Consider the following 26,057-nt stretch of genomic DNA (forward strand, 5'->3'; position numbering starts at 1 on the left):
TTCATCCAACTCACTACCACTGACTCAAGTTCGTTCCTTTTTATGGCTGAGTTATATCCACTGTATGTATATACCACAATTTCTTTATCCATTCATCTGTCATTGGGCATCTAGGTTCCTTCTATGTCCTGGCTATTGTAAATAGTGCTGCAGCAAATGTTGGGGTGGGTACTTGTGCCTTTTTGAACTGTGGTTTCTCGGGGTATATGCCCAGTAGCTGGATTGCTCCATCAGATGGTAGTTTAAGTCCTAGTTTTTTTAAGGACTCTCCATACTGTTCTCCCTAGTGGCTGTATCAATTTACATTCTCACCAAAAGCGCAAGAGGGTTCCCTTTTCTCCACACCCTCCCCAGCATTGATTGTTGTAGACTTTTTGATTATGGCCATTCTGATTGGTGTGAGATGATACCTCATTGTAGTTTTGATTTCTCTGATAATTTCTCTGATAATGAGCGATATTGAGCATCTTTTCATGTGTCTATTGGCCATCTGTTGTCTTAATTGGACAAATGTCTGTTTAGGTCTTCTGCCCATTTTTTGATTGGGCTGTTTTTCTGATGTTGAGCTACATGAGCTGCTTACATATTTTGGAAAGTAATCCTTTGTCAGTTGCTTCCCTTGCAATTATTTTCTCCCTTTCTGAGTGTTGTCTTTTCATCTTGTTTATAGTTTCCTTTGCTGTGCAGAAGCTTTTATGCTTTTTTAATTGGAGGAAAATTGCTTCACAATGTTGTGTTTCTTTCTGAATTGTTTTTTAATGTGGTAAAAATACATGTAACACACCAATTACCCATCTTATCCATTTTTTAAATGTACAGTTCAGTTCAGTTTCAGTTCAGTCGTGTCCGACTCTTTGTGACCCCATGAATCGCAGCACACCAGGCCTCCCTGTCCATCACCAACTCCCAGAATTCACCCAAACTCGTGTCCATTGAGTCGGTGATGCCATCCAGCCATCTCATCCTCTGTTGTCCCCTTCTCCTTCTGCCCCCAATCCCTCCCAGCATCAGAGTCTTTTCAAATGAGTCAACTCTTCACATGAGGTGGCCAAAGTACTGGAGTTTCAGCTTCAGCATCAGTCCTTCCAATGAACACCTAGGACTGATCTCCTTCAGAATGGACTGGTTGGATCTCCTTGCAGTCCAAGGGACTCTCAAGAGTCTTCTCCAACACCACAGTTCAAAACCATCAATTCTTCAGTGCTCAGCTTTCTTCACAGTCCAACTCTCACATCCATACATGACCACTGGAAAAACCATAGCCTTGACTAGACGGACCTTAGTTGGCAAAGTAATGTCTCTGCTTTTGAATATACTATTGAGGTTGGTCATAACTTTTCTTCCAAGGAGTAAGCGTCTTTTAATTTCATGGCTGCAATCACCATCTGCAGTGATTTTGGAGCCCAGAAAAGTAAAGTCTGACACTGTTTCCCCATCTATTTGCCATGAAGTGATGGGACCAGATGCCATGATCTTTGTTTTCTGAATGTTGAGCTCTAAGCTAACTTTTTCACTCCCCTCTTTCATTTTCATCAAGAGGATTTTTAGTTCTTCTTCACTTTCTGCCATGAGTGGTGTCATCTGCACATCTGAGGTTATTGATATTTCTCCTGGCAATCTTGATTCCAGCTTGTGCTTCATCCATCCCAGTGTTTCTTATGATGTACTCTGCATATAAGTTAAATAAGCAGGGTGACAATACACAGCCTTGACATACTCCTTTTCCTATTTGGAACCAGTCTGTTGTTCCATGTCCAGTTCTAACTGTTGCTTCCTGACCTGCATACAGGTTTCTCAAAAGGCAGGTTAGGTGGTCTGGTATTCCCATCTCTTTCAGAATTTTCCACAGTTTATTGTGATCCACACAGTCAAAGGCTTTGGCATAGTCAATAAAGCAGAAATAGATATTTTTCTGGAACTCTCTTCCTTTTTCAATGATCCAGCAGATGTTGGCAATTTGATCTCTGGTTCCTCTGCCTTTTCTAAAACCAGCTTCAACATCTGGAAGTTCACGGTTTAAAAGGTATTAAATATGATTATTCTCTCTGCCAATTATAGTTATGTCTTCCTCCCTTCATCCATGGCTTATTTGATAAAGTTTAAAGCAAATAAATAGTATTGACATTACGCTTTATTCATAATTTAATAATGGGCTCTGACTACATCGCTTTCTTTGGGTTCCCGTGGCATCATGATTCCTGATCTGTTCAAAGAGTCTGTTTCTGTTAAGTTCAAATGGATTATCCTTTTTTAAAAACACAAATAAATAATGCCACTGTAGTTTACTTCCTGCCATGCCTCTCCTTTTTTCCTTTAAAGTTTTTCTTATGCCTTACTGTTAGGACCATCTTATTCACCAGATCCCCAGTATCTGCTAGTGGCTTTTTGTTTTGGGTGAATCATTTCATTTCTTCTTAAAGTCTGAGTAGTTATTTGATATTTGAGTCATGCCTTTTCCTACTGCTTTTTGTTTTCATGGATATCTCTAGTGGCCTCTCTTTTTCCTTATCCTTACCTTTTTGGTCTCACATCCTCATTCTCCTGGGCCATCAGTTCCATGTCCCCTTTGTCTCAGACCTTCCTCATAAGGCCTCTCACTCTCCTACCTCACCCCATACTGGTGATTCTCTGGCTCTGCTGCACAGCTGCCATCCTTGAACTGCCTTTCCTATTACCCTGAGCATATCCACCAACTCTGCAACGCTAAAGCTTTCTCTTTAGGGCAGGAGAGGACTCAGGCTATTCCTTGGCTACTCACACCTGTTGCCCGGGCATCTCAGGGCCCCGGCCACCCATCTGAGAAGCCAGGAATTGATCCGAGAACCTCTTCATAAGAGCCGCTAGCCTCCTTATCCTCCCCATTTGCCATAATTTGTATAATTCTTTGCTGAATCCCTCAGTGGTCCTCAGTCCCTTCAAGGAAATTAGGTCTAAAGGCATACCTAACTCTTCAGCACTATTATTCAGAAAACTTCCATCCAAACTCAGTTTCTACAATCTGAAATAATCTTGACCTCAATGAAAAACGCGTTTTTTAAATTTAACAAAGTCTTATAATACATATAAGGCAAAGGCATAAAGGGGATGATAATCCTTTTCTAGCAAAAAAGCCATTACATTTTCCCCCATCCTCATACATCAAAAAATGTATAATCTAATTAAAATTCTAAACCCCTGTAAGGTTTTTAATTACTTGTTAAAGCAGTCGGCCAGATGGTTAAACATAATAAAAGAACACTTTGAAAGGAATGAAGAAAATGTCATCAAAGTTAACAAAGGAAAGGGGAAAAACATCTTACCGCAATTATACTGGAGAGTTTATAAAAGTGTCATTCCTTGTTAAAATTTCTGAAGCAGAGAGAGAAGTCACTTGACAAACTTCATATCATGGTCCTTTGCTTACTTAAAGATCAAACTTGAGGTCACTTACTCATTCTCTGGAACAAGTGTGACCTTCACTCTGGATTTAATAAGAACAACTATGTCTGTTTACTTTCTCCTGCAAGGAGAAGCCCTCAGGCCCTCATGTAATCAGAAGCACACCAAAATAGAAATAAGCTCAATAAGGATAGAGTTCTGTCAAAGGGCATCTCTCCTACTTAATTTTTTAGCACTTATAGCAGAGTTTGGACGGATGGTTATGTAAGATCCCCTGGGTCTGTGTATAAAAAGGCTTCCTGTGTTTAATTCGGGACTTTAAGGTACAAGGCCTGGCAGGGCAGCCTGAGCCCATCCTCCGTGGAGGCGCCTGGCTGGTTTGCTCCTGCCGGCAACAACCCTCAAGGACACAAAGCGCGTCTTGATTGCCAGCTCCTTTTCTTTTCAGCTAGGTTCACGCACAAGCTGCTGTCTAAGCAGGTGTACTGAGAAGAGACCCTGCTTCCTGGATCCAAAGCCGCCTGTGGGTGTCCTCCTGTGGTCTGGCATGGGTAGAGGTGTCCACTGTTTGGTTGAGAGCTATTCCTCTAAATCTGTCTTCCGCATTTGCTCAGAGGCCATGTTTTTTAGTTTTACTCTCTTATGTCCTAAGGACGATGGCTACCTGGTGCTCCCATTCTCTTTCCCACCTAACACACCGAATTGGCACACAGCTCAGAGTAGTTCTGCTTTGCTGGCTGGTGTTCTCCAGGCCTTGCTATCAATGGAAGCAAGTACATGTCTTCTTCTTGGCAGAATTTTTTTTTTTTTTTTTGCCAAGCAAAAGTAACTCTTGATGTAGCTGTTTAACAAGGTCACACCTGATAAGTCTGGATTGAAGTTCAGTCTGAGACATTTGTTTTATTTACTTTTAGAATAAATTGTGTTAATTGGCAGCCAGGGGCAATTGGATGATATTGATAACTAAAAGCCAAAAATAATGCTAGTTATCGCTTCTTGATTATAATAAATATCAAAGATACAGTTAACCACTTCTGTGTCTTAACTGTAGAAGTGGCTTTAAAAGAAGAATAAAAATCAGTTTCCTAGAAAATTTATGGAGATGGAATTATTTGCCCCTCTAGAATTTGGAGTAAATGAAAAGTGAAGCATTATACAGAGGTCATGCACCTCATAGTCCTGTCCTCGAGAGGCAAAAGTAATTTGAAAATGCACTTGGCTAAAGATGAGCTCAGTTTCTCTCTCTGTTCTGTCCTCGTGCTCTCACACTTAGGGAAGGTATTGGGCCTTCTGGGCAAACTTCTGATGAGGCATCAGTGCACAAGGTTAGTGAAAAACTGGGCAAACTTGTAGAAAGAATTTTTATTAACGTTCAATTTTTGAAATATAACTAGTCTCCTCGAAGTAGGATCTTCTTTTGTTGCTGTTGTTCACACTCCAGATTGGGTTTTAATTAGTGGACAAAAATGATTTCCGGCAGCATGGTGATGGCCTCGGAGTCTTTCCACTGAACCAGTGGTTCTCCTACAGAGGGCAGAGAACACCAGGTCAGGGTCAGTGAGCTCCCTCTCCAGGAAGCTCCTGGCTGTGACTGTGGCCGATTCCCAGGTAGGGCCAGATGACTGTCATACTTGGCTCTCGGTGGCACAGAAGCCAGGCCTCCTGAGGCTGAGACAAGAGTGTGGGCTCTGAGACTCCAATTCCTCTCGGGGGTCAGACAGACTGCTGGCTCTGGCGGCTTCTGGCAGCTGTAAGTCAGACTTCATTCCTGTCACCTTCCAGTGCATCGGTCTGCTCAATGGAGAAAACAGCAACAGGCGAGGTGGTGAGAATTGGATGAGGGGACTTGTGGGCTCTAATGCACCACAGAGCCTGAATTTAGTCCTCTCCGTGTGTGTGTGGGGGGGAATCTTCAGCTGTCAGTCTTGCTGGGCTGTCAGCGTCTCCTGCTTTGCCCCGGCCGGTTTTGTTTCTCAGTGTTTCCCTCTCTGGTGGGAACGGGGTTCATCCACATCATCTCCCAGCTATTCTTCTTAGGTGTCCAGGTTGTCTCTGCTTTAGCCTCTAAGTAAAAATACTGATATGGATGCTGTAAGGATGAATTGCTCCTCTATTGTACAATGGAGTTTCTGAGAAGTAAGATAGAGGCAGAAACTAGGTTTGGTTTGCTTTTATTTCCCTAACGTTTAACCTAGCCTCTTGCACAGGGTAGTCCCTTGGGGATCCTCTAGGCCGACTGGATGAAAACTCTGTAGCAGATGATAGCACCGATGCACCTCGCTGATGCTGACTTGGACGGATGGTACTCCTGCCTGGGCTGCAAGCACTGTCGAACCATCAGTGATATGAAAGTGATTTCCCTCAAGGCACGTAGTACAGAAGGCAGTGATAACAATCACTTTTGCAGTGAGGTGTTACTATAAACTGAGACCTGCATGCATCTGAGGGCCACTGATGGTGGCCCACTGGCAGGACTTGGACTTGACCCATCAGAGTTCCAGTGTGTGGTTGTGTGGTTTCCCCATATCCTCAGGGAAGGCCCCATGCAGAGTTTCAGAGAGGGATTTTTCTCATGTACTAAGTAGTTATCAAGGACCTAGCTACAGGTGGGTACTTCAGAGAGGCTGCAGGAGAGAAAAGGCTGTGATGACGCCCATAAGATGCCTGTTTTCTAGTAAGGGAGGGATGCAAGTACTTGTCTTTTGGTGGAAAACAGAATCACCCCAGAGAAGGAATTAGGGAAGACTATGAATGAAGGCGGTAGAGCTTGAGGCTCGCCTTGCGGAGTGGAGAGGAATTTGGTGGGGAGAGTGGAGAAACCAGTCCACGAGGAGAGAAAAGCAAGAGGAGAAGAGGAAAACGCTGGGCTGGATTTGGGGCACTGAGAGTTTGCCAGAAGGGAAGCGGGCCCCTGGATGTCACTCCAGGACTGGAAGTAAATCTTGTTTACTCTTTAATGTTACATACTAAGACTATAGTTCTTCCTTTCTCAGGCAAATAGAGCAGGAAGAGAAAAAATTCTTTCACAGAATAGTGGTAAACTATCTGCCTGCCAATGCAGGAGACAAAAGAGATGAGGGTTCAATCCCTGGGGCGGGAAGATCCCCTGGAGGAGGGCATAGCCACCCTCTCCAGCATTCTTGACTGAGCACGTGTCAGTGAAAAAGAAATGCTTCCTGTCATATCAGTAAACAAGATATTGCAGTCCTCAAGTCATCTCATTACAGCCACCCTGATGGTGAGCCCTGAGGGAACTCAAGATTCCAACAGGATGCCTGCCACATAGCAGTTAACCACTGGAGCCCCCCTGACCACACACTCTGAGGAGACTCAGGATGAAAAAGCACAGGACACTGGCCCCAGACAGCTGAGGTGCACGGCCGAGGAGTGATTTCAGCCAGTGCAAACTCTTGCATCTTCTCATACATAGAAGAGTGCTTAATTACTTGAGATGTCTGGTTTTCTTTAATTAACAGTAATCTTTTGATATCTGACTACCTGGTCTTTGTTGCAAAAAATCCTGTTTATCCAGGCCCCTCCCTTCCCTCCTGGGACCAGTCTTTCAGAGATATCTGAGAGACTATGTCCTGGGCTTAAGTCCTCAGTTTTGTCTGCCAAATAAAACATAGTTCTCAACTTTTAATTGTGCATTTTTTTTAGTTGACAATAGAGAAGCTAAAGGTTCTTCCAGAGTTTCTCTAGGTCATTTCTAGTTGTATTGGTTCCTCTCTTCATTCTCTCTCTCAACAGAAAAAGGCAGTGATTGGTGAGGTAGCTAAAGGGGCAGATAACATTTTGGCCCCAACGTGGATAACTACCTCAGGTTACTGTAGAAGCTGTAGTACCATGCCTTTGGTTGGATAATTCTATACGTTTAGTTCTCTAGTTTGATAGATGGGCTTAAAATCTTCAGACCAATTCTCCCCACTTCCCCAGCCAAAATGCAATGGGCATGTTCGTGTTACGTGTATTGTACATCTTCGTACGTCTGGATGCTCTGCATAATTGATTTGGCATAATGCTCTTAGGCATGCCATTTTGCTTGTTCTCAGGGTCTACCTGATTGCAGATACTCAGCCTAAGTTAATATTTCATGAGATTCAATCATAACTTGAGGCTACAAATATGATGGAAGTCATGCCTATTGTTTTTCTTAAAAAAAAAATAGACAATTTTGCTGCACTCTTACACTGAGCAACACAAAATGCTATTTGAGCACAAGTGTCGTTTCCTTTATTTGCTATTCCTATGAGCGATGATGAATTTTAACAAGTTTTCTAATGATTTAGGCCATTGCTCTCCTAAGGCCATATTATTAAGTCATTTTACTGACTTATATTTACAAAGGGATTATGATATCCTAGGCACAGATATAAGAATTTAACAAGTTTGAGTCATGTAATCCTCTTAACAACCATATGAAATACATGCCATTATTATGACTTCTATTTTACAGATAGAGAAATTGGGGCACGGAGAAGTGAAGTAACCTGCCCAAGGTCACACAGATAGGTTACATTGCCATTTGAATAATTCACATGCAAATTCCAGGTTATGGTTGGTATGTCTGCTATAACCTGTGTGAAAAAGGATAAAAAGAATATGTCTGAGAGATTCTCCCATGCTGTGCTCGAGGCAGAATTGTGTTCCTAGACTGTTTTAATAGAAGCTAATTTTCTACCAGTTACATCAGTAGTTGTCTCCCTGTAAACTCAGTATTTTAACTAACTGCAAATGTTTAAAAGTGAACAATTTCCATTTATATATGACAAACACACTAGCTCTGCCAAAGTCCAGCTCTGCACTGTACAATTATGATCTTTTATGTTGAAAGATGTAGCTGTGGATCATGGCCTCTTCCAAGGTGGCAATGACTATATAGTTAATAATAAATGGCAGTTACTGTATATAACTTTTTGTATATACTTTTTGCTTCCCCTTATCTCCCTGAAAAACACTCAGCCATAAAAGAGAATGAAATGTTGCTATTTGCAACAACATGAGTAGACTTGGAAGGTATTATGCTAAAGTGAAATAAGTCACACAGAGAAAGACAAATACTGTATGATATCACTTCTGTGGGGATCTAATAAAATACAGTGAACTAGTAAATATAACAAAAAAGAAACAGGCTTACAGAAAACAAACTAGTGGTTACCAGTGGGGAGAGGGAAGGGGGCGGAACAATACAGAGGTAGGGAATAAAGAGGTATAAACTACTATGTATAAATAAGTTACGAAGACATATTGTATACCACAGGAATATAGCTAATATTTTATAATAACTATAAGTGGAATATAACCTTTAAAATTGTAAATCACTATATTGTACACTTGTAACTTATAGTATTGTACATCAACTATACTTCAATAAAATTAACAAAAAAAATTAAATGTTTATGTAATGGTGTTATATGAATCTCTAACTGGAAAACAGTGATAAATGTTATATATGCCAAAGAGACTTAAGTGAAAATAATTTATATGTAAACGAATCCTTTCTTTGATGCTAACAATGGGGACTGATTCTGAAGCTGTCAATGGAAGGAACACAGAGTCCCCAAAAGTTACTTTCCCAAGTATCTTTATCCTGATCTCAAAATTTGATCTAAAATAAGCAATGTATACTTTTTATCCAAGTAAGTTGAAATATATATATATATCTTGAAAAAAAAATGACAGCAACATTTTATATGTGCCAAGCACATTCCATGATTATTTTGTTTAATCCCCTGAACAACCCCATGAGGCAGGTCCTGTGAATGTCTCCTTTCCACAAAGGTGGAAACAGGCCTAGAGAGGTTTAGTAATGGAGGACAGGTCACACAGCCAGGAAGCAGGACAGCAGGGATCTGAACCTTGGAAGTGTTTCCTGAGCCTCTGGTCTTGGCCACTGTGCTCTGCACCCTTACCCCTGTGCGTAGGGTACACAGCTGCCTCTGGCTAGGGATTAAGAGCTGATCCTGATAAATTTCCTGTTGCCTTTTCATGTCTTCATAAGATCCCACTACTCTTCTTTGCTGTAGAGCAAGTATGTGAAGAGTCAGATTTCTCCCATTGTTCCTCCTTCATCGACCTTACACTTAGTCTGAGTTCAGCATTTGCTGATAATATTGATTGCTAGCTGACCTCACCCTGCTGGAGGGTAGAGCAAGAATATGGCTCAAGCCTGGGTGGGGCCGAGGGAGACCCTCATAAAGTGGAGCCTGACACAGAATGTGGGAACTATACAGGAGGGAGTTTGTGTGTGCTATAATAGTAGGCACCTTGAGAAGCCTATGCACTTTATAATAACTTCTACTCTTACTTTTAGACAGTGCTTTTTCTTCCATCAAGCATGGTGTCCATTATAGTAGAAGCTCAATTAGCACTTGGTGAATGCATGAATGAATGAAGGATAGACAGAATGAATGGATTGTTTATTTGGTTTCTTTGATGTAAGGGCCTCTGCTGCTTTTCTGGATTATATTTGCTCTATCCAGCTCTTCTCTCCTGCGTGCCTGGATTCTCCTCCTTGCCCCCTCCTTCTCTCTCTCCCTCTCCCCTGTAAGTCCAGGGAGTTACTGGACAGTTGGCGGCAAGAAATATTCTTTTGGGTGATGTTCCAGATGGTGGAGGTTCTATAGTTTCAGAGTAGAACCATTCCTTAGGGAAAGTAGGAGTTAAATCCACCTTCAAGGGACTAAAATTACCACCTATGATATTAATGTAGGAACGTGCGTTCTGAGTCCTAAGCAGACTTTGGTGCAAACCACTGGGAACTGCATATGTCTGAGAAGTTCATACCATCCAAGCACCTGAAGTGACATCCTCTCTACATCTGTTCTCATGGACTAACAATGGCTTATTGACTTTGCTGCCTTGCAGAACATTGGTCTATAAGACATCTGGTCCATGCTAAGGTCCTTGATGTTTACAGGACCATGTAGTGCTGTCTAAAATGTCCAAAGACATTCGGTCCATGCCAAAAGGTCCCTAATATTTGGTCTTGCCCAAAAGGATTTGGCATGCACAGCAATTAGAGAAGAGGTAAAAGGGACTCAAATTGGAAAAGAAGTAAAGCTGTGACTGTCTGCTGATAACATGATACTATACATAGAAAATCCTAAAGATGCTACCAGAAAACAATACTAGAGCTCATCAATGAATTCGGTAAAGTTGTAGGATACAAAATTAATACACACAGAAATCTGTTGCATTTCTATACACTAAGAAAGAAAGATCAGAATGAGAAATTAAGAAAACAATCTCATTTACCATCACAGCAAAAAGAATGAAATACCTAGGAATAAACTTACCTAAGAAGATGAAAGACCTGTACTCTGAAAACTATTAAGACACTAATGAAAGAAACTGAAGATGACATAAACAGAGAGATATACTGTGTTCTTGGATTAAAAGAATCAATATTGTTAAAATGACTGTATTACCCAAGGCAATCAACAGATTCAATGCAATTCCTATCAAAATACCAATGGCATTTTTCACAGAACTAAAAAAAAGAATTTTATGGAAACACAAAAGAACCCAAGAAGGCAAAGCAAACTTAAGAAAAATGGAGCTGAAGGAATCAGTCTCTCTGACTTCACACTATATTATAAAGCTACAGTAATTAAAACAGTGTTGTACTGGCACACACACACACACAAACCAGAAATATACATCAATAGAAGAGGGTAAGAAACCCAGAAATAAACCCATTAATCTATGACAAAGGAAGCAAGACTACACAATGGAAAAGAGACCACTTCTTCAATAAGTGGTGCTGGGAAAACTAGACAGCTACATGTAAAAGAATGAAATTAGAACATTCTCTAACATCATACATAAAATAAACTCAAAATGGATTAAAGACCTAAATTTAAGAATGAATACTATAAAACTCCCAGAGGAAAACATAGGCAGGACACTCTTTGACACAAATCACAGCAATATATTTTTGAATCCATCTGCTCCAGAAAACAAAATAAACAACTGAGACCTAATTAAACTTAAAAGCTTTTGCACAGCAAAGGAAGCTATAAACAAAATGAAAAGACAACCTAGAGAATGGGAAAAAGTATTTGCAAATGGTGCAACCAACAAGGGATTAATCTCTAAAACATATAAACAGCTCGTGCAGCTCAATATTAAATGAATAACTTTAAAAATAAGATTTCCTCAGACACTTCTCCAAAGAAGACATACAGATGGCCAACAGCCACGTGAAAAGATGCTCAATATCACTAATTATTAGACAAATGAAATCAGAACTATGAAATATCATCTTACACCAGTCAGAATGGCCATGATCAAAAAGTCTACAAATAATAAATGCCAGAAAGGGTGTGGAGAACAGGGAGCCCTAATACACTGTTAGTGGGGATGTAAATTGGTGCAGTCACTATGGAAATCAGTATTTAGTTTCCTTAAACTGAAAACAGAGCTACCATATGATCCTGCAATTTCTCCTTTGGGCATATATCCAAAGAATACCATAATTCAAAAAGATGCATGCACCCTAGCATTCACTGCATCACTATTCACAACAGCCGAGATGAGGAAGCAATGAAATGTCCATCAACAGCGGAATGGCTAAAGATGTGGCACGTGCATACACTGGAATATTGATCAGCCTTGCAAAAGCAAGAATGAGGGCCATTTCCTGGGCTTCCCAGGCGGCACTGGTGGCAAAGAACCCACCTGCCAATGAGGAAACAGAAGAGACGTGGGTTTAATCCCTGGGTCTAGAAGATCCCCTGGAAGAGGGCATGGCAACCCATCCCAGTATTCTTGCCTGGAGAATCCCCATGGACAGAGAAGCCTGGTGGGCTATAGCCCATAGGGTTGCAGAGAGTTAGACAAGACTGACGTGACTTAGTACACACACACGCAGCGACATGGAGGGACCTAGAGATTATCATACGAAGTAAACCAAATATCATATGATATCACGTGTGAAATCTAAAAAAAGGATACAAATGAACTTACTTACAAAGCAGAAACAAACTCATGGACTTTGAAAATAAACTTATGATTGCCAAAGGGGAAAGGTGGTGGGAGAAGGGATAAATTAGCAGTTTGGGATTAACATATACACACTCGAGCTCAGTTGCTTCAGTCGTGTCCGGCTCTTGGCAACCCTTTGGATTATAGCCCACCAGCCTCCTCTGTTTGTGGGATGTTTCAGGTAAGAATACTGGAATGGGCTGCCATTTCCTATTTGAGGGGGTCTTCCCAAATCAGGGATCAAATCCACCTCTCCTGCATTTCAGGCAGATTTTTACTTGCTGAGCCATCAAAGAAAACTCTACATATACATGCTACTACATATAAAATAATCAACAAGGACTACTGTATAGCACAGGGAACTTTACTCAGTATTCTGTAATAACCTATATGGGAAAAGAATTTGAAATAGGGTAAATGTATGTATAACTGAATCACTTTACTGTATACCTGAAATATAGCATTGTAAGTCAACTACACTCCAATATAAAATAATAATTCAATTTAATGTTGAGGTATGGCAGAAACCAACACAACATTGTAGAGCAATTATTCTCCAATTAAAAATAAAATTTTAAAAATTAAAAAAAAGAAGATGCAGAATTAGGGAAACTGCATTCCTGGTGCCAGCTATAGTCTCCCAGAGAGTTTTATTTTCCAGTTGGAGTTTTTCACTGATACATCACGCCAGCATTAGGGCAGGCTGTACATTAAGTGGTTTTCCTTTCTGTGTCTTTGACAGATGTACCATCCCCACACCAGCGAGCCTCGGCTAGGATGAAACCGATAGAAGAAGGGGTGGAAGATGATGACGAGGTCTTTGAACCTGCGCCTTCAAATACATTTAAAGTTCGTCAGTGGCCTTGATCCCGAGAGAGGATTCAAGTTACCAAGAGGGAAACTGTCTTGGAGAGATCCTGAAAAATACCAGCACTTTTTCATGGCTTTTAGATTTTTTTCTGCTTTCATTCACCCAGCTTGGTAGAGTCTGAGGGCAGGAAAGTGAGGGAAATTAAAAAATGGGAAGGTTACCTTCACTTTTACTGGTCAGCTTTCAGTTTCACTGAGCCTTCTGACTAAAATGTGTGCTATTTTTGAAAGAGACATTTTCACAGTGTTTTATAGATATATTATCATTTAAATTTTTAAAAAATCTTAGTGGTTTGTCATTTCAAATGCCTTCACTTTCCAAGTTGTTGTTCGCTTTCATCAGAGAGTTTATTCTCTGCTGTGGCAATGGGGTTGTCCATTTGATTGAGGTGGAGGGAATGTTTAGAAAAAAAAAAAAACAGGGAATCTCAGGCTTTGCTCAATGGATTTTCTGGCTGGAAAATTTTAAAGAAAGATGTGGTGCAACTCATGTATATTTTTCTCTCAGACCAGATACATCATTCTACTAGAACATCTCGCATTTGTGGACCCTGTATGGATAGGTTGATAACGGACAAAGCTCATCAGACTTTACTCACATTACCCTGATAGTACACTGTTTGAAAGTTGGGATGAACCCTAGACCTGGAAAGGTAACAGTGGAAGCAGTTCTGAGCTCAGGGTCACCCTTTGGCTAAACCAGCTCAGCTGTGATGTGGAGCCATCTTGCCCCATGCTCTGAAGCACATTACTGCAGAGTCAAGTGGCCAAAGAAGCACCACAGAATGACGAGGCTGACACAGCCACTGCACTCTCTGGCTACTCCTCTGACGTTCAGATGGTTCCTCCAGGGGCACAGATGGCTCCTTACTGTGTGTGTGTCAGACACCAGATGCCAGGGCTGCAAACAGAGACACAGCTGTGAGGCAGACGGTCCACCACAAGCTCTGCCGTGATCACCCAACCTAGAGAGTGCTGTGAGGATCTTGATTCTAGATCTCTCTTTTCCACCAGTTGTGATTCTAGACACGGTGGTACTTGGGAAATTTGCATAAATCATCAAGTGGGTCAGTGTGACTGTGGCCCTTCACAGGCCACCCATTTGGGGGAAGCCCTTGGGCTTCCCTGGTGGCTCAGACAGTAAAGCGTCTGCCTGCAATGCGAGAGACCCGGGTTCGATTCCTGGGTCGGGAAGATCCCCTGGAGAAGGAAATGGCAATCCACTCTAGCACTCTTGCCTGGAAAATCCCATGGATGGAGGAGCCTGATAGGCTACAGTCTATGGGGTCGCAAACAGTCGGACACGGCTGAGCGACTTCACTTCACTTCCCCTGAACGGCTGTACTCCATCATGCCCCACTACCTTTATTTTGTGTACTCCGACTCTGAGTTAGTCCCATTATGCTAAATAACAAGAAAAGTTCCATAAGAAATTATTTTCAGGTGAGCTGAGCCAAAAGCATCTTTTGCCAAGAGGTGATTTCCATGAGAGAAGATATAAAACTTAAGTACTCCAAGGTCACTCCATTTTCCTAAACTCATTTTTTAAAGCCAGTTATTTTAGTAATTTCAATTGAGTCAAATTTACATGTTGATCACTCACTGAGAAAAATTCCACAGAGTGGGTATCCCGCTCCTAACACATTCATCAAATGAATAGCTTGTTAACCTCACCATAGAAAGGCTGATTTCACTTTCTGCTGTAGTGGTCTCTTCTGTTTGCTAAATTAAGATTTTATTTTGGGGAAATGAAACAAAGGTGAGTGAATGACTTTACCTTGACTTTAAGACTTCAGGAACAGCAGACTGAACTCTCTCTTTCAGTGCCTAAATCAAGGGTATGAAGTAATGGTGTTAATACCACTTTAACTATTGAAGTGACGCTATGTAGGCCATTGAGTTTATACATGCATAGGACTAATTTATAAAATCGTTCAACAGAGTAATTAGATATTACATCCTTGTCTAAGTATAAAGCAATTTTAGATTCTACAAAAGCCATGTTTGTAATGTTCTGTGAGTCCACAGAACCTTGAGATTTTCTTACCCTGACCCATTTTCAGGCGCGTCTCACTTAATCAACCTTAGACAGCAGAGGGGAGCATCTCTAATGATCAACCTGGATGTGTTTAGAGGTTATTTTCTGTAGTGTTGGAAAAGCACACTGTTTAAAAGCACACTGCTAAAATTAGCTGATATGAAGTCATTTACTTTTTTAATGTGTTTGTGTGTGTCAGTGCCATCAATAATGAAGATTATAATCCCAAGATTAGGAATCTTCAAAGAGCCACTTATCTTGAATAGGAAACACAGAACTATCTGTAAATACATCCCTCTAAGGATGACAGTGAAGGAGCCAAAGCCATTGAGTAGTCCTCCCATTAGACTTGATAGCAACGAAGCAGATAAGAAAACATAAAAGATCTCTTATGGATGATTTTTACAGATTCATGGACACAAGTGTATCTTTGTATAACATGTAGATAAAAAACACATTTGTTGCCAAAGCGACCAATAAAATGCTTCCTGTGTTTCTTGGCCTTCACTTAGCTGTGTGACCAAGGTCCAGAAAATGGCCTACAAAAATTACTCTATTTATCACCCCAAATCCACTATGTTGAAATGTAACTTCAAGTTCCTTGTATGAAGCTGGAGTCAACATTTATACCAGAATGTGTGGCATTTATAATATTCTGCAAGCTCTCATAAGTGTTGTATTTATAAAATAATAGCACAAACCCTATGATGTTTATAGATTTAAATTAACAATAATGGGTGCTATATAATTATTTTTCAGTTACCTCCTTGGCTTCCTGGGATCTTTTCTGTTTCTCCCTGTGGTTCACTTCACTTTAATCATTTTGTGCCTTTGTGCTTTGCTCCCAGCAGTGTGTTGTGCCCACTGGGAGACACCACCTTCTTTGCATCTGGTTCTCCTTCCACACGCCTGAAGTTTTTCTGATTTTGTAACTTGGAGCTGCTGATTCTTGCTTCCCAGGTCCTATCATGGCCTCAAAGGCAGAGTCACTTAGATGCTAGAAAAAATATTTGGTAGAGAAATTTATGTAACTACACACTTAGCTCTGCCCGTGGTGCACCCAGGTGACGACCTTGCCCTCTGGTGTGGATTTAATGCTAGCGTGTGTGGCACCCAGTCGAGCCCTTGGGCATGCTGGTTGGTCCAGACCCTGGGGTGCAGCTCCAAGGATTCACTGTTATTGTTTTTAAAATCCATTTTCCTGGTCATGTGTAAAGCTGCTCTGCAGAAACCGTTGACTCTGCCATATTTCCCCTCCCTTCCCTCTTTCCTAACCTGGTTTCACAACCTTTTTCTAATTATGCCCAACTAGAGTGATTAGAAATTCCCACCCACTCAATTCCAGTTCTCCATGTGAAGGGATAGGACTGTGCGGGGAACTCAAGGTTGTTCCACACTCATGACACATCTCACTGACACTCTGATCATTACAGGACCCCCATGACATATTGTAGGGGAAGTTTAAGAAACCCACTTTAAGCACTATTTACAGGTTTTACTAATATACCCACAACCTAGTTTTAAAGTACCTGAGAATTTTGTGAATGCTTTATACAGACATAGTATTTATAGGAATTGCATTCTTTCTGCTTTTAGGTGCCATTTACATGGATATCATTTTACTTTATAATAAATTTACATTTTGTCTGAATAGAGCTTTATAGTTTAAAATATCTTCATATTTTGTCATTTGATCAAATAAACTTACTTGGAATATGTACACTTTTTAAAAATTTTGCTTTATTTTATAATACTGTATTGGTTTTTAAAATTTCATTTGTCTTATATGTAGCTGGTTTTCTCTAATGCCTAAAGGTTCAAGAAAGAGCCTTCAGAGGCTATGGGAATTGCTCTGGTTTAGGCAATCTGAGCAGACATGCACAAGGCGTGCTCCTGGGTTGGCTCCACCTAGTTCTGAAGGCCTGCTACCTTGCTGCCTTTGGTCATGAAAAGGGTGGGCCATGAGGCAGTGGACAATCCTGCCTGGATGCAGCGACTGAGAAGCCTCCAGAGTTTCAATGTGAGGATACATATATTTCAAATTTGTAATCCACTGTGTTTGAAACTTCATTTCTAGTTTTCGTAAGGTTCAGCAATACAAGGAATCACATGAAGGGGACAGAACACGTCCCCTGGGTCTACTCTGATGGGCAGTCTTTCTTTTCATAAAGAAAATCATATTTGCTTCCATCACCTGTGCTCGATGTTAAAAAGGAACTGGAAAGCCCATCTCTTGGCCGTTTGTAGTAGGTACTTGACACCTAATTAACTTGCCCTGATCAGCGCCAAGATGAGACCCAGCTGGACCGGGCATCTTACGTCACTAGCTAAAGAGTTAATTCTCTTGCCCGATAAGCCATGTCATTCAGGCCTAATGTCTGGTTCTAAGACCTGACTTTTAAGCTGACCCATCTTTGGGGCAACTCCCCCTTACCCAGCCTGTGCTGTGAGACTTAAGAGTTTCCCATTATGCCCACAAGGGGTTTTCTGTGGATAGGTGTGGGTACAACCCAACATGAGCTAAAATCGACAAGACTTGGTTCCAGATTTGTGGGAGCAGAGATGGTGGTGAGAGGGGAGAGTGTCACAGAGCTCCAGCTGGAGTTGCTGCTGGTTACTCCCTGGTGAGCAGCAGGTTGAGTAGAGAGATTGCTTTCTTCATGTTGTGTTTGAGGGGCCTCTGGGACAGCAGAGGTGTCAAATCTGAACTCAGAGGTGGGGTTGGGGCTAAGGATACAGATTTCTGAGCTGAAGATGGCAACACAAGCTTGACAAATTCCCAATAGGTAAAAAATTTTCTGTTAAAGGGTGTGTGTGTGATGAATAAATATGAATGAATACACTACACCAATATTTCCTTAATGTGGATGGACCTAGAGATTATCATACTAACTGAAATAAGTCAGAATGAAAAAGACAAATATATGATATTGCGTATGTGTAGAGTCTAAAATATACAGATGAAATTATTTACAAGTCAGAAACAGACTCACAGACATAGAAAACAAACTGACAGTTACCAAATGGGAAAAGGGATGGGGACGGTATAAATTAGGAGTTTGGGATTTGCAGATACAAATCACTATACATAAAATAGGTAAAAAAAAAAAAAAAAACCAACAACAAAAAAAACAAGGCCCTACTGTGAAAAAATTTTTTCCTTGCTATTTACTAAGGGCAAATATATCCCCACTTTCAGGTTCTCCCAGCCTCCTTTGTCATCCTTTCACAAGATGATTACTATCTTCCCAGCTTACAGCTATGCTTTCTGCTTTTCTGCCCCGTTTGCCTGGTCCAGCTGCTCAGTACAGGCAAGACTCCATATCGCAGGACTGACCCCAGGCCTGCTCCTGGGAAAGCAGCACCGTGGCTCAGGATTTCACCCTCTGACTTATTGCATGACAGACCAGCAGAGGCAAATGTGGCTTGAATGAAGCTAAACTACCTTACAGCTGAGTAAATGAAGGCTCACAACCAAAACCCGACTGGTAGAGGAAGGGAGCCTTCAGGGAAAAATGATTAGCGCCATTTACCTCTTGATATTTCTCTGCGAATGCTGAAAACTTCAGAGCTGCTCCCGTTCCTTGGTGGTTACATATAATTAGGTCATTTGTGTAGAGACGGACAGAGGTGAATCCTGGAGTCCCCTTGAAAAAGTTCGGACAGGGGCCAAGTTTCAGGCGCTGGCCTCCCACGGGGGCCATGCTGCACAGGAAACAGAAAACCGTCAGCTGCTCTGAATTCGTTTCTCTTTAAAGGGTTTCTGTTATCTTGGAGGCCTCCCTAACGTTTTTCAGTGTGCTTCCCAGTATTTCTGTTGTTCTCATCTAACCTCGTTAACTCTTCTCTTTATTAGTACGGATACATTTTGCTATGATTACGATATAACGTAGTAGTAGTAGCTGTCTACCAAGTACATATTATTTACCAGAGACTGTTAAAGACATTTAAAACAATTCAGTATTTTCACAAAAATCCCGTAAGGTGGTTAACACAACAGAACTGAAGTCCAAATAAGCTGATTTTGCCAGAACAAAGCAGCCAGGAAGAGGGCCGTGTTCCACCCCAGATATCTCAGCCTGTGGCCCTGCTCGCCATGCTGCTTTTTCCGGTCTTCTTCGACAAGAAGCCTGCAGCCGCCACTACCACCTGTTCTCAGCTTCTCGCCTTAGGTTATCAAAGGAGTTTCCATGTTGGAATTAAAGACTATAATACTTCATATTTTTTGTACAGAAAAATATGTATTTTTTAGGGAGAGGCTTTTTTTTTAGAAAAATGAAAAGCCAAGATTTATATTGACTTGTAACATAATCTATCAGCTCATGTGAAAATATAAGGTCCTAAATACATGATGTCCCAAACTGGTTTCTAATCTCTGCTGTCCACCTCTCTTAGCTCAAAGCACTGACTGGAAAAAGGAGGCAGTCTTTGCCCTTGGACATGACTTTGAAGTCAGGCAGATGTAGTTCTGAACACGGGCTCTGACCATGTGATCTTCACCAAGTCCTTACGCCTTTTAAAGCTGCTGTGTCCTTACCTGTATCCTGCTGTTGCTAAGCCGCTTCCGTCGTGTCCGACTGTGCAACCCCAGAGACAACAGCCCACCGGGCTCCCCCGTCCCTGGGATTCTCCAGGCAAGAACACTGGAGTGGGTTGCCATTTCCTTCTCCTGTATTCTAGAACCTTTCCAAAGGCATAGTTGGCACAAAGTACAAGTTCGTTCTCATCCCCTTTTCCCTTTGGTTGCCACGTTGAATCCTTAATGATTCTGGAGTCTCGGTAACCACAGTTCTTGTATAGAGTCAGAGAGTTGGTCCCAGCAGGACCTGAAGGACGGGTAGGGTAGGGGACAGGCACCAAGGCCCCTCCTGTTCACAGCAGAAACGTCTGTAGGCCTAGGGCGCAGATTCCAGGCTGCGGTCTCTCTGGACATCTTTGGCTGAGGCAGAGAGAGAAGGCCATCTTGACTTGCACACGTGCCCCCAGAAAGCTGGAGGCGGGGGAAGGAGGCTGTAGGTGCCTCTTGTGGGAGGTTGCTGTGAGTAGAAAATACCAGCATTAGGTTAAATGAGGCTCTCCAGGAGGTGAAGAGATAACCGTCTTCAGCTGTGGTTGTTTTGAACAAATACCTTTTGTTCAGCTCCCCACGGGGACCACATGAGAGCCAAGAGCAGGTGCACTGGATACCCGTGGATGGAGAGAAGTTCCTCTATACCCCAGAGAGTAAGGGTGGAAGGGGAGGTCTCAAACACTAAGGAGACGGGTATTCCTAATGCAATTTGATCATTCAAGAATGCTAGGACCCTGGGCAGCTCACGTCTCCCAGGGGAGCCCCAGTTTTATCTGTAAAAGGCGGGGCAACCAGATGAGAGAGATGCCAGTTCTGGTAGTTTAATTCCCAGTGTGTGGGCTTCTTAAGGGCTACCATGATGTCTTCTTGCTCCAAGTGTGCCTTGTGGTCCAAGCGACTCATGACTCTGTTTTATTTTCGCTTAAGGATGACTTGAGGGGTTAGGCAAAGTCTCACCTGCTGTCTTTCTATCCAGAGTTCCCCCATTCTTGGACTGCCCTTCACAAATGCTGTATCGTCTGTGTGAAGTTGAATAGTATTATCACGATAATGATTCGCATCATTGCAGTCTGTGTTTCTGGTGTATCGTTTTAAGTTTTCTCGAAAGTTGTCTTCAAAACAGTCAGCTTGCTGACAAATCCCTTCCAGACCTTTCCAGAATGGTGTAGACTGTGGTTTTCCTTTGGAGGGAACAGAACTGTAGAATTTTAGAGCAGGTAGGTAAATTTCACCAGGATCACCTGGAGGCCCCTATTAAAAACCAGCTCGGGCGCAGGTGTGGCATTCTGCCTGCCCTAAAACTCTTGCAAGTTCCGGCCTCTTATTGGAACCTTTTGATGCTGCCCCGGGTTCTGCCCCAAGACCTCAAAGCCCTTGATGACCAGTATGTGAAGGACGCCTGGAGAAGGAAATGGCAACCCATTCCAGTATACTTGTCCGGAGAATGCCAGAGGCGGAGAAGCCTGGCCGGCTACAGTCCATGGGGTCACAAAGTGTCCACGACCAAGTGACTAAACACACACACACACAATGGGGCTTTCCCAGTGGCTCAGTGGTTTAAAAAAATCTGCCTGCAATGCAGGAGCCTCAAGAGACTCTGGTTGGATCCCTGGGTCTGGAAGTTCCCTTGGAGGAGGGAATGGCAACCCATTCTAGTATTCTTGCCTGGAAAATACCACGGACAGAGGAGTCTGGTGGTCTATGGTCCATGGGGTCACAAAGAGTCAGACATGACTGAAACAACTTAGCACACACACGTGAAGGACAAATTTAGGAAACATAGGACCATTGGTTATAAGGAGGCCAAGGGATTCTTGCAGGAGTGCTGTAAGAACAAGCTAATGAAAGCAGATGAGATACAACTATAACAGTTGTTTGGAATCTCCCTACCAGAAGAAAAACTTAATGCTGTTTGTGGTGAACAGATTGGCAAATTGCAGGAGCTGATGCAAGAAGCCACTAAACCCAGTGGGCAATTTAGTACTAGTGAGTCTAGGAAACCAACATTTTAGTCTATACAATAAAGTTTAACAAAGGGGAGTGGGTAACAACTCACCGGATCCCATCCCAGAATTTGATTCGATATAGCTGGGGTAGAGACCAAATGCGGCAGTTCTGAGTTCCCAGGTACTGATGATGCTGCTATTAAGGGGACCATTCTTTGAAGTCTCCTTAACTAGTCCAGCCCCCTTATTAGCAGATGAGAAGGGTGTGGCTGAGAAAACCGAACCCAAGAAAAACTAGAACCCAATTATCCTTGTCCATAGTCCGATGGCTTTCAGTTAAAAAAGCAACTTTTTTTTTTTCCTCTAGATCAATAGTTCCCAAACTTTTAATGAGTCAATTAGGGAATCAGTTAAAATTTGGCTCCAGTAACTCAATACACCTAGAAGAGTGAGTCTTAACCTTGGCTGTACATTGGAGTCAGAGATTCTGAAGTAATTTATCTGAGCATCAGGATTCTTAAAAGTTCCCCAAGTAACTCAAAGTGAAAGAAAGTGAAGTGGCTCAGTCGTGTCCGGTTTTTTGCGACACTGTGGACTGTAGCCTACCAGGCTCCTCCCTCCATGGGATTCTCCAGGCAAGAATACTGGAGTAGGTTGCCACTTCCTTCTCCAGGGGATCTTCCTGACCCAGGGATCAAACCCTGGTCTCCAGCATTGCAGGCAGACGCTTTAACCTCTGAGCCACCAGGGAAGCCCAAGTAACTCAAAGGGGAAAATAAATTTGAAAAGTTTTGGTCTGGAGGAAGGTCAGAAAGCTTCACTAATCCAGACATCCCAGGTAATTTGGCTGTAGCTGCAGGCTGGTCTGTACTTCACAGGCAAAGGTTTTCCTGATCTTACTTCCTGCTTTAGGAAACAAAAAAAACACTGAAGTGTTAGTGTGAGGTTTGAGGAGTGAACACCAGAGGCATAGGTGGGTCTATTTTCCTACGATAACAATATTTACTTTTGGGACATTCAGTCTCTTTATTAAGACATAATCAATCTAGGACAGTATATTAATTTCAAGTGTACAAGCTAATGGTCTGATATTTGTATATATTGTGAGATGATCATCAAAATATGTCTGATTAACATCCATCACCACACACAGTTACAGACTATTTTTCTTGTGATGAGAACTTTTAAGATCGACTCCCTTAGCAACTTTCAAATGGGTAAAACACTGTTTTACTAGAATCACCGTGTTGTACGTCACATCCCCAGGACTCATTTGTAGCTGGAAGTTTGTGCCTTTTGACCACTGTTGGTGTGTGATTTTCATCCTTCCAACTCCCTTACTCTCTTTGGCTCCCTGTGGCTTCCTATGTATCAGAGTTAGAAAGAAGCTTTCTACCTGGTTTTGGTGTTTGGGAGGAAGAAAGTTAATTAGAAGCAGAATCCTGAAGTGTCTCTTCTAGCTCCAAGTCTGTCTGTGCGACCTGAGCAGTTAATGTCATCTCCCTAAGCACAATTGTACACTTCTTTGCAATACAGAAATAGTTATATCTGCCATCTTTACCTTAGAAGGGCTTTGTGAGAACCAGATTTCAAAGCCCATGTAAACTATGAAACACTATAAAAGTGAAAGCTATTCTTAAATTAACCAGCGACACACAAATGGGAGCTTAAAGTGAAAGAAATATCTCTTCACTAAACTATGCCTGGGAATTCTGTTGGAACCTGTGTCTAATTTGTCCTTGCTCTCAGACTCTTAACATTCAAACCCCAAATCCAGAAGACCTGGGTATGATAATGTGAGCACTTTAACAAAATATGGTTTCTTCTCAGATATTGGGAGCATAGACAGTAAGATGTCTAAAGTGAAAAAAACACTGCCAAAGATTTAGGTAATAAAATACCAAACAAAAAATTTAAAAGTCTTTTATTTCTTATAGCTTGAAAGGTAGATGAGAATTTCTGGGGTAATAATGCAACATGAGTATTTAATTCTCTAGGGTTGTTTACCCTTTTGAAGTTTCTTATTATAAGAAAACTTAGATAAAATACTTTGTAACAAGTTAGCATTATCAGTATCCCTTAAGCATCATGAACTCCACAATGACAGTCTCTCTCTTGCTCATAAGAGCCTATAAAGCCAGTACTTATAAGTACATATTTTTCTAGGCAGAAATTTTCCTAGATACATTTATCAATCATGATCAGAAATTCAAATATCTAGTAGCTGAGGTGATGCAAAGTGAGTGAAGAGTGCCCTCTGGTGGTGTCATGCATAACTGAACTGTATCAAGGTTGTTTTAGTCGCTAAGTCCTCTTCCGACTTTACGACCCCGTGGACTGTAGCACTCCAGGCTTCTCCTGTCGGTGGGATTTCTCAGGCAAGTATACTGGAGTGGGTTGCCCTTTTTTGCTCCAGTGGATCTTCTTGACCCAAGGATTATGCTTGGTCTTTAATTGAAGAATTACTATACTACTGTTCTACAGTTTCTTAAAAATCAGACTTCCATCTTTTTTTCTTTGACTAGTTTTATTTATTTTGGCTGTGCTGGATCTTTGTTGTTGCGCTGACTTTTCTCTAGTTGCAGGGAGCGGGAGCTACTGTTTGAGATGCACGGGCTTCTCATTGCGGTGGCTTCGTTACAGACCATGGGCTCTAGGGCAGGGGGCGGAGGCGTCAATGGTTGTAGCATATGGGCTCAGTAGCTGGGGCTCGAGGGCTCTAGAGCACAGGCTCAGTGGTTGTGGCTCACAGGCTTAGCTGCTCTGCGGCATGTGGGAGCTTCCCAGCCCAGGGATTGAGCCGGTGTCCCCTGCACTGGCAGGGAGACTCTTTAGCACTGAACCACCAGGAAGCCCCCAAATCGGAATTTCATCTTAATCAGAGAGAATTTTTACATCTCCAAAGGCCCATTGTACAATGGACTGTATTAGAACACACCTTTTAATTGTGTTGTTTAGGTTCTCTTTCACAGAAGTCCTAAAGAAAATTCTAACTGAGACAGTGTTCCATTAAGAAATAATTTTTAATTAAAAAGCACTGTAGGTTGTTAATATGGCACCTCCAAATGGAATCTCTTTAAAAATCTGACCTTGGTCCAGAGTTTGAACATTTAGACATTGTCCTAGGGTTTTTACAGGACTTGTTGAATCTTTTCTGACAGGCTTGGGAATAAAATCTGGGATGATCCATGTGACCTAGGCAAAGACAGAATATTGGCCCAAATGACATTCTCGTGTCTCTTCCAACCGTTTTGTTCTATGTTAAACTTTCCTTGGCAACCTGATACATTTCCGTCATTGCTGTGCAGTATTAACAAGCAGAAGGAAAATACACACCTAAGGAAACAGAATGAGCTCCGCCACATCTCCAGAACGGTTCTGCCACGGCTGCTCACACTTCGGCCCCTCCTCTGTATTTTTTCCAATTTTTTACCATGAGAAAGTTTATTGTGGTTGGAATGAGATTTTATTATTACTGTTTTAAATGGATTGCCCTGAATGAGTGGCAGAAGCAAGTTTAACACAGGACCGGCAAACTAATATCTGGACTAGCTAATGAAAGTTCTTTGTTCAGAATTAATTTCATGAAGAAATGAAAGAATGTGAAGAGCTCATGTGAAGATAACAGTCGTGGCTTGAATACGTAAAATGATGAGCTAAATGAAAGAAGTGATTATAAATAGGACTTGAAATATCTGCCATAAATACTTGAGGCCACATTCCTAGAGGAAAATGTGGAAAATAGAAAGTATCACATGTCAATAACACACATATCTGAACTAACTCAAATCAAATATGGTTTGTGTCTTAAATTTGAAACTGTCTTTCACTATACCTTGATTTTGCAATATTGCTGCTGCTATAATACTTAGGTGTGAGTCCAGTTTTCCAGACAAAAGAACAGAATGAACCATGTCACTGGGGTGTAAGCAAAACACCCAAGGTTGAAAGAAATTTTTACAACTGGAGCAGGCAGCTCTGGATGCTATGGAGCTCAGAAATTAACTAGCAATTGAGGCCTTCGACCTTGAAAAAAATAATTCACATCTTCAAGAAACTTCATTAATTTTAGAAACAAAGTACACACACATGTCCTAAAGTCAGGAAGCTTTTAAAGTGGAAATACTATGCTAAGAAACATGCCTGATATGCAGCCTCAGAGACATTTATCATTTTTCAGGGTACCTAAGATACTTCACAAAGTGTGTATGTGTGTGTGTGAGAGAGAGACAGAGAGAGGATTACACAGAATAACATAAGATGAAGA

General features: G+C 41.7%; 1 protein-coding gene across 1 annotated transcript in view; it reads left to right on the top strand.

Annotated features, from left to right (window-relative positions):
• BVES (blood vessel epicardial substance) overlaps nucleotides 1-13,482 on the top strand; it is a 49,692-nt gene extending 36,210 nt beyond the window's left edge. The window contains exon 8 of the mRNA XM_018053121.1: nucleotides 13,109-13,482. Coding sequence (XP_017908610.1) covers nucleotides 13,109-13,233 — 125 coding nt within the window. The 3' untranslated portion in view covers nucleotides 13,234-13,482. The remainder of the gene's footprint in view (nucleotides 1-13,108) is intronic.

The sequence above is a fragment of the Capra hircus genome, chromosome 9 (assembly GCF_001704415.2).
Source record: "Capra hircus breed San Clemente chromosome 9, ASM170441v1, whole genome shotgun sequence".
In the NCBI taxonomy this organism is placed as follows: domain Eukaryota; kingdom Metazoa; phylum Chordata; class Mammalia; order Artiodactyla; family Bovidae; genus Capra; species Capra hircus.